This window comes from Lethenteron reissneri, unplaced genomic scaffold (assembly GCF_015708825.2).
Source record: "Lethenteron reissneri isolate LAM-NWPU_2019-01 unplaced genomic scaffold, ASM1570882v1 scaffold_1938, whole genome shotgun sequence".
In the NCBI taxonomy this organism is placed as follows: Eukaryota; Metazoa; Chordata; class Hyperoartia; order Petromyzontiformes; family Petromyzontidae; genus Lethenteron; species Lethenteron reissneri.
This window is the reverse complement of record NW_026891705.1, coordinates 613,175-620,897: the sequence shown is the minus strand read 5'-3', so window position 1 is coordinate 620,897 and position 7,723 is coordinate 613,175. Positions and strand designations below refer to the sequence as shown.

Sequence of the window (7,723 nt, the reverse complement as noted above, 5' to 3'; positions counted from 1 at the left end):
CCCACGGTCCGAGAGCTAAATCCCCCGGTAGGGAGCGTACGCGGACGGACGGACGGACGGACGGACGGACAAAAAATGAATTATATAGGTTAGATGTTTCGGCTTGGGTCTAATTGTCCACGGTAAACTGACGTTGGTTGTAAATCACCACGGTCCCCTTACGTTATGGCAAGCTTCTGGGGGCCACTTCCTGGAGTCGTGGAGTTCTGCCATTACTCGTACATTTCATAAAAGCGTGTTTTTAAAAAAGTTAAAAAAATATATTATTAAATGGAGGCCATGGACTGCGCCACGGAGCTTCTAGCGGTAAACAAGGTACCGTATTTACCGGGTAATACTTCGCGCTACCTTTACCCTACCGGGTAATTCTTCTGAGCTACCTTTACCCTACCCTTTACCTTACCCCTTGGCATGTCGACACCTCTACCTTTACCCTTTTACCCGGTAAAAAGAGTAAATTACCTTACCTTGCCGAGGCCTAGTCGAGCCCCTGGTGGGCCTGGTCCCTGGACCGCTCTTGCCTGGAACTTTTCTCCCCGGCCAGGGAGTAGCGACCGGCTGGGAGCCCTCGTTGGCTTCAGGGCGGTGTGGACCAAGAGATTGACAGACAAGTCTCGGTGTTCTTTGTAAAAAATATATTTTTTGATGGCCTAATGTAATGGGTCTAAAACGATCACCATATCCCGAAATAAAGGTACAAGTCTTTTACACCAATTTTTTCTCATAGTAAATATATAAATAATTGTTTTTCCCACACCAATGCTTTTAAAAATAAGCCAATGTTTGCAATATACAGATTTCATAAAACAATATTTACATCCATAAATACAAAATATGGACCTTAAAGGCATATTTCACAACACTAAATATTTCATACATGAGATGTCTAAACCAATGGCTTACGGTCACTGAAAATATGGATCATCTAGACTAGTGGTTCCCACCCCTTCTAGACCCACGTTCACTGTCAAGCCTCTACACGTGAGGAGGAACTTGCAGTGGTGTCTTAAACCGTTCGACAGAGCAATTCCCATGGCCTTGTGGGTTGCCATGGACTGCGATCCAGAGGTCAGGAACCACTCCTTTCTACCCATACTTCCCAACTGTCGTAAACACAGCATGGGTCAGCGAGATCGTTTACCAGTAGTAAAAATACAATGCACATATATTACTTCGTGGAAAGTTTAAGGCATGTACAAGAATAATTCGTGACAAAATGTGTCAACCATTCCCAGTGCAGGAACCCTTTGAGTCAGACTCGTGCATTGCGTTTACGACGCATGCACTGATTCTGGTCCCTTCAAACCACACACAAGTCAGACTGCACCACAACCACTCCACTGCCACCCCCTTCCTCTCGCTCACACTTGTACACACACACCTCGCACATCCACTCAGGTTCACACACAGACAGAATGCTGACACATTCAGTAGAGCAGGAAGGGGCTGTAGAAAATCTGCATGGAGCTCAGGGGAGAAGGAATACAGCGGTGGTGTAGCCCAGGTGAGGAGAGACACAGGGGAGAGACACAGGGGAGGGACACAGACAGAAAGGAGGGAACTTCTGGAGTCTGGACGTGAGCAGGGGGAATCTGTGGTGAGAGCGGCGGGCGCTATGGAGTCGAGGATTCACGAATCACAGATTTGTGAGATTCCCCTGAACTGGGCTACGAAGTGACCAGGAAAAGGCAGTGGGGCAAGTGGGACTGACTCCCATCTGCGTGAATTTTTGAAGGTTGCTCCAGTTACCTCCCACGTGTACAAAAGAGTGTCTTCCGACTCATGGAGCCTCGTTGAATGATTGGGTGAGAATAAGCGAGCAGACATTGAGGGGTTGACTGAGGGTTTTGACAGAAGGCCTTGGTTGCTAGAGTGGAGAACACGTGGTGGGGAGTGCAGGGGGTCCCTGCTGTTCATCGTCTCGATATACACACACCCTGCCTTGTTTTGCACTCACGTCGCCGACTTTGAGGAATGCACTGCAATATTTCCACGCACTCGTAAACACACATCGTTAAACCAGTTCAGCCGAGCCAAGTGGGAAACATTGTGCGTGGGTGTGCAGCGGTTAGCATGCAGTGGTTAGCGCTCCGCTACGAGCCCAGCGACCCGACTTCAAGTCCCGTTCACGACCAACACTGGTGACGATTATCGATTTTGAATAATCGATTTCAATTTGGTTCGGGGTGGGGGGGTATAGAAGTACTGTACAACTCGCGCATACGCCACCACTTTAAGTGCCATGGTGTTCTCTGGCGTGCGTAGCTACTCATCCACTCCTCAAGGTAAGATCATAAACACAGGTTAAGGTAACATCTTTTTTATAATGCTGTTTAAGATAGTGCTTTTTTTCCCATTAAAAATGGTTTTCTACTGGAATCTTTTCTTTAAAATGCCACGAATTATTTTTCTATTAAGAAAAGGAAAACGTTTAAAGTGCAGAGGGTTGCATCGAAATGCTTATAAAGCTGATTTTCAAGAAAGTGTTTAACAAGTTAAAATACTGTTTCACGGTTCTTGAACTCAGAATTGGTTATGTGTACAGTTTGTCTTGTAAGGTACTGTATATGTACAGTACTTAGTTTTTGTACGTGTAAAGTACGTATTTTGGTTGATAGGTATTAAACACATTTCCCTAAGGCACGGTCCCTATCCCTACCTTATTCCATTGTTTCTTATGGGAGAAACTGCTTCGCTTTGTATTGCATAGGCAATGTTTATGCCCTTTCGGTCCCTATCACACCTCCATTCACACGGAGTAGTATTCCTATGGGGGGAAGTCCCCACTATACGTCGTTTCGTTATAAGTCGCAACTTTTCGGTCCCTAACAGACATATTTGGGGGATCCCCTGAAGAGAGAGGAGAGGTAGAGTGTAGGTGCAGAGTGCGATGTCTCAGTCGATAGGGGACCGGATTGGGAGCCAGTGGGGAAATCTGAGGATTGGGATGATGAGGTTTCATTTACAGAAGCCGTGAGGTGAGGCAGCAGTAGGATTCTGAATCGTGTGAAATTTCGCGGTGAGGGATTTGAAGTGGCCAAAGAGGAGTGTTGAGAGTCACAGAGAGGGAGAGAGATGACAAAAGCATGGTCTGTCAACAATCAGCTCATGAACCACAGGCGGTCAGCACTGCACTCCTGCATGGGACTGTGGGTAAGAGCGGCTCCACGTGCCGGCCAGGGTGGTCACGGGGGGGGGACCCACAGAAGATTTCTTCACACGGCGTTCATGCCTTTGTCTCCGTTTTCCCCTTGTGTCCATTCACCATCATCAGTAGATGCCCATTCACCTCCACATCACCGTGCACGTCTGCTTGCCCATCACCACTGAGGAACAAAAACACGAGTTTACAAACCGCACGGTGCCTGCACACAGCACAGTTCCCGGGGAATGATCCTAGAGGCTCAGTGGTGCCGACTCAGCGTCTGACTCAGAGTCGCCACCTCTGAGAACCGAGCCCAGCTTCCTGCATTTACGGTCATTCCTGAGAGGCTGGGTGATCCTGTAGCCTGGGCTAGAGGGCAGGGGGAGGGGGGCACCTGCGTGAGTGGGGGGAGCTCCCAGACTGCTGAGGAAGCGGAATGCAGGTGACGATGACAGCCCCAAGTCCCAGGGTCACACCCATCGCCAACATCGTCTGCAGCACCCTACACCACCATTCGACCACTGGTGTGGCGGAGGTCTCCCCTTCAGGAGCGACAGTCGTGCCACTTGTGCCGCCTTGTGAACGTGGAGCTGCAGAGACACGGACGGCGGTGTCAAGCACCGACACAGAGACAGAGCGGGGGCTCAACAAGACCCCCGCTCGCACCCAGCACCACCGCCTCAACCAGCGACTCAACACGGCTTCACGTACAGCAGGGAGACCATTCACTCAACACGGCTTCACGTGTAGCAAGGAGAGACCACTCACTCAACACGGTTTCACATACAGCAGGTAGAAACCACTCACTCAACACGGCTTCACATACAGCAGGTAGAAACCACTCACTCAACACGGCTTCACATACAGCAGGTAGAAACCACTCACTCAACACGGCTTCACATGCAGCAGGAAGAGACCACTCACTCAACACGGCTTCACATGCAGCAGGGAGAGACCACTCACTCAACACGGCTTCACGTGCAACGGAGAGACCACTCACTCAACACGGCTTCACAGGTAGCAGGGAGAGACCACTCACTCAACACGGCTTCACATGCAGCAGGTAGAAACCACTCACTCAACACGGCTTCACATGCAGCAGGAAGAGACCACTCACTCAACACGGCTTCACATGCAGCAGGAAGAGACCACTCACTCAACACGGCTTCACGTGCAACGGAGAGACCACTCACTCAACACGGCTTCACAGGTAGCAGGGAGAGACCACTCAACACGGCTTCACGTGCAACAGGCAGAGACCACTCACTCAACACGGCTTCACGTGCAGCAGGGACAGATCACTCACTCAACACGGCTTCACTTGCATCAGAGATTCTCTGCTGAGGCTCTTCTCTGTACAACGACCACTCTCCAGCTCTGCACCCTCCACCCTGTGATCTGTGACCCTTGACCTCCCACCCACCACTGTCTGCACGAGCGACGGTGCGAGTCACAGCGCCAACGTGTGATGAGCACGATGCTCCCCTCTCATTCACCTGCAGCCGTCACGTTCAGCTTCACCTCTCGTTCCACCTTCCAGTCATCCGTCCCACAGTGGTAACAGTAGACGTGGCACTTAAGCACGGGGCCGAGGTTCCTGGAGATGTTCAAGAGCCTAATCGAGCAGTCGCCCTTCTCCTCGTTTCCCGCAAACTCAGCTATTTCAAGCCAGAGATTCCCAAGATGTGAGTCGTAGATCTGGAATGGCACGAAACACAAATTGGAGCATAAACCACAAGTCTACTATGATCAAGTCACAATGCATCTGAACTCATCGGATCTCGATAGCCAAGCAGGGTTGAACTTACTTAATACTTTGACTGGGAATGCCAGGGGCTGCAAGGCTGCAAGGTGGCCAGGATATTGTGATAACAGATTTGGTTTACAGGTAGCGTTAAAGAGTGGTTCTATCTATGGATTGAGTATGTGTAGAGCTTTGCCCATTATCCCCTTGTGTGATTGTTTTTTTTCCTGGGTTCTCCGGTTTCATCTCAACATGATTCCGAACCCTCACGAACTCAAATGATAAGACCCTTCTCATTAATAGGGTCTTGAGACTCGGTGTGACATTCCTGGGTGATTAAGCGACTTTTTTATTTTTTGGAACATAACGTATTACTCTCTGATACGTGCGACATAGACATCAGTTACTGAGTTGAATATTCAGGGTTGCCATGGAAGGAGGTTCTCACATTTATGATATCATCTGTGCATGCTTACTGGGTAGCCTGTCGGTATCATGACCCACGAGATGAAGAGGTCACTCAAATCGGTCGACGGTGGGGAGAATGAGCAGGCAAGAGTCACGCTCTGTCCCTCCGTCACATCCAGGCTCTCTGGTAGGGAGAGTTGGAGCTTCACAGCAGACGTCACAGCTACACAGAGAGAGAGACCGGTCACTCTCATGAGAGATGTCTCGACAGAGATCAGCTAAACTCTCTCACTACAGACGTCTATACAGAGAGAGACCGTTCACTATCCTTACAGTGCTCACCACAGGTCCACTCAGCAATAGCAGAGATACTAAGATATGTCTCGATGCAGGTGTTACACACAGCGGCACTGTAACATCCACGCTTATACTGACGCAGCATCAGTGAATAACAAAAGGAGGAGCTCACTGAAGAGTGACCTAAGATTTGCTTCATTCAGCATCAGCTATTTGAGAGGAAGACCACTCACCTGGTGAGTGCCTCCCTCACCGTCAGTGCTCACGTGGTCACACGGGCGGCGTGTGGGATGAGTCTCAGCGCAGCTCGACCACGGGAGGCACCGACGCTCACGGCTACACGGGGGCCCTGGCACTGGGATCCCATCGCCATGACGTCATCGCCATGACGTCATTATGACGACCTCCATTGGACTCTCAGCTGGTTCAACATCACTTCTTTTCCACTGCACACCTGAGCCATGCTGAGACTGTGCCAAGCCGATGCAGCTCAGGAGGAGGTCAGACTGTTTTTCCACTGCAGGGGCTGAGCCGTACCGTGATAGAGTCGAGATGCATGTAGTCATACCTCGGTATACGACCGCTTTGGAATACGTCGAATTTAGAATTCTGACGAGAAAAAAATGTCTTCGGATACGACGTCTTGCTTGGGATACGACCCGCTTGCTAGAACTTGTATGGGTCGGGATGAGTCCCCGCGTACAGTATCCACGTATACCCCATTCACGACTGAAACAAAGCGCCGCTCCTCAGTCTGCCTGACTCTCCTTCCAAAAAGATAACATCTCCTCTTCCTCCCCTTCCTTACCACCATCCTCGTCGGCTATCAACTCCTCTCAGCAAGGTAAAGTGACGTTACATTTTTTATGCATTTATTTAAATTTATGTATGCATTTTATTAATAAGTAGTGTCTAAATTATTGTATGCAACCCCATTAAAGTATAATATGCCATATAAAATATCATTTCTTATACTCTGGAACGGATTATTTCCTTTCCCTTTCTTATGGGAAAAATGCGTTTGGCATATGTCATTTTCGGTATAAGTCCTACCTTCTGGAACGAATTAACGACTTATACCGAGGTACCACTGTATGTTGAAAATTTGAAATGCTGCACCTGGCCCTGCTTGGCCCTGGGTGGGATTCCGACGTCTTATGAGGCCAGGGCGGTTTGGTTCTGGCTCAGTGCAGCAAACTGCCAGTGGAAAACCACCAGGACCGTCAGGGCTCTGGGCTGGCACGGCTCGGCTGTGGGAAAGGGGTCTGAAGGAGACCGCTCCACGTGTGCTGGGTGAGTGCTTCTCGGTGTGAACTCACGCGGGAGGGAGATGAACGCTGCGACCAGGAGCCACTTCATGGTGCCTCCGTCTCCTGTTGAAAACAGAAGAGAGTGGTTCATCACATCTCTCGCTCCACTCACCACCAGCGGTTATTCATTCCGGGGGAATAAACAGACGGTGTGGCAGAGCAGAATTGCTTGGGGAAAGCGTGAGGCTACTTGTGAACCGCGGGGCTGATTTACGTGGCACGAGAGAGACCCGGTCACGGTAAATTCCACAGGCGAGCTGAGCTCAGCGAGTCACCCATCCCGCACTGAGCGAAAAGAGGAAGTCTGTGGTCACGCAATGGCGTGGAGGTTTCGTTATCGTTGTTGTGATCGCAGTGTGGATCGTGTTAACGTAGACAGAGTGAGAGACACACAGAGACAACGCGTAGACAGAGTGAGAAACACACAGAGACAACGCGTAGACAGTGATAGACACACAGAGACAACACGTAGACAGAGTGGTAGACAAAGAGACAACGCGTAGACAGAGTGATAGACACACAGAGACAACGCGTAAACAGAGTGAGAGACACATAGAGACAACGCGTAGACAGAGTGATAGACACACAGAGACAACACGTAGACAGAGTGATAGACACACAGAGACAACGCGTAGACTAGAGTGATAGACACACAGAGACAACGCGTAGACAGAGTGAGAGACACACAGAGACAACGCGTAGACAGACAACCTCACCTCTCAGCTGTGGTGATGCTGGTGGGGAGGAGCTGGGGCGTGGGGTCGCACTGAACACGCGGCCATAGCAGCAGCAGCAACAAGGCGACTGGGGGTGACTCTC

General features: G+C 50.1%; 1 protein-coding gene across 1 annotated transcript; it reads right to left on the bottom strand.

Moving 5' to 3' along the window:
* Window positions 1-692: 692 nt before the first annotated feature.
* On the bottom strand, window positions 693-7,723 carry LOC133339651 (uncharacterized). Its single transcript, XM_061547808.1, has 6 exons — window positions 7,621-7,723; window positions 6,914-6,967; window positions 5,366-5,520; window positions 4,642-4,843; window positions 3,540-3,735; window positions 693-3,326 (listed from the first exon to the last, which is right to left on the bottom strand). The coding sequence occupies exons 2-6, from the start codon at window positions 6,951-6,953 to the stop codon at window positions 3,227-3,229; spliced, it is 693 nt and encodes a 230-aa protein (XP_061403792.1). The 5' UTR covers window positions 6,954-6,967; window positions 7,621-7,723; the 3' UTR covers window positions 693-3,226.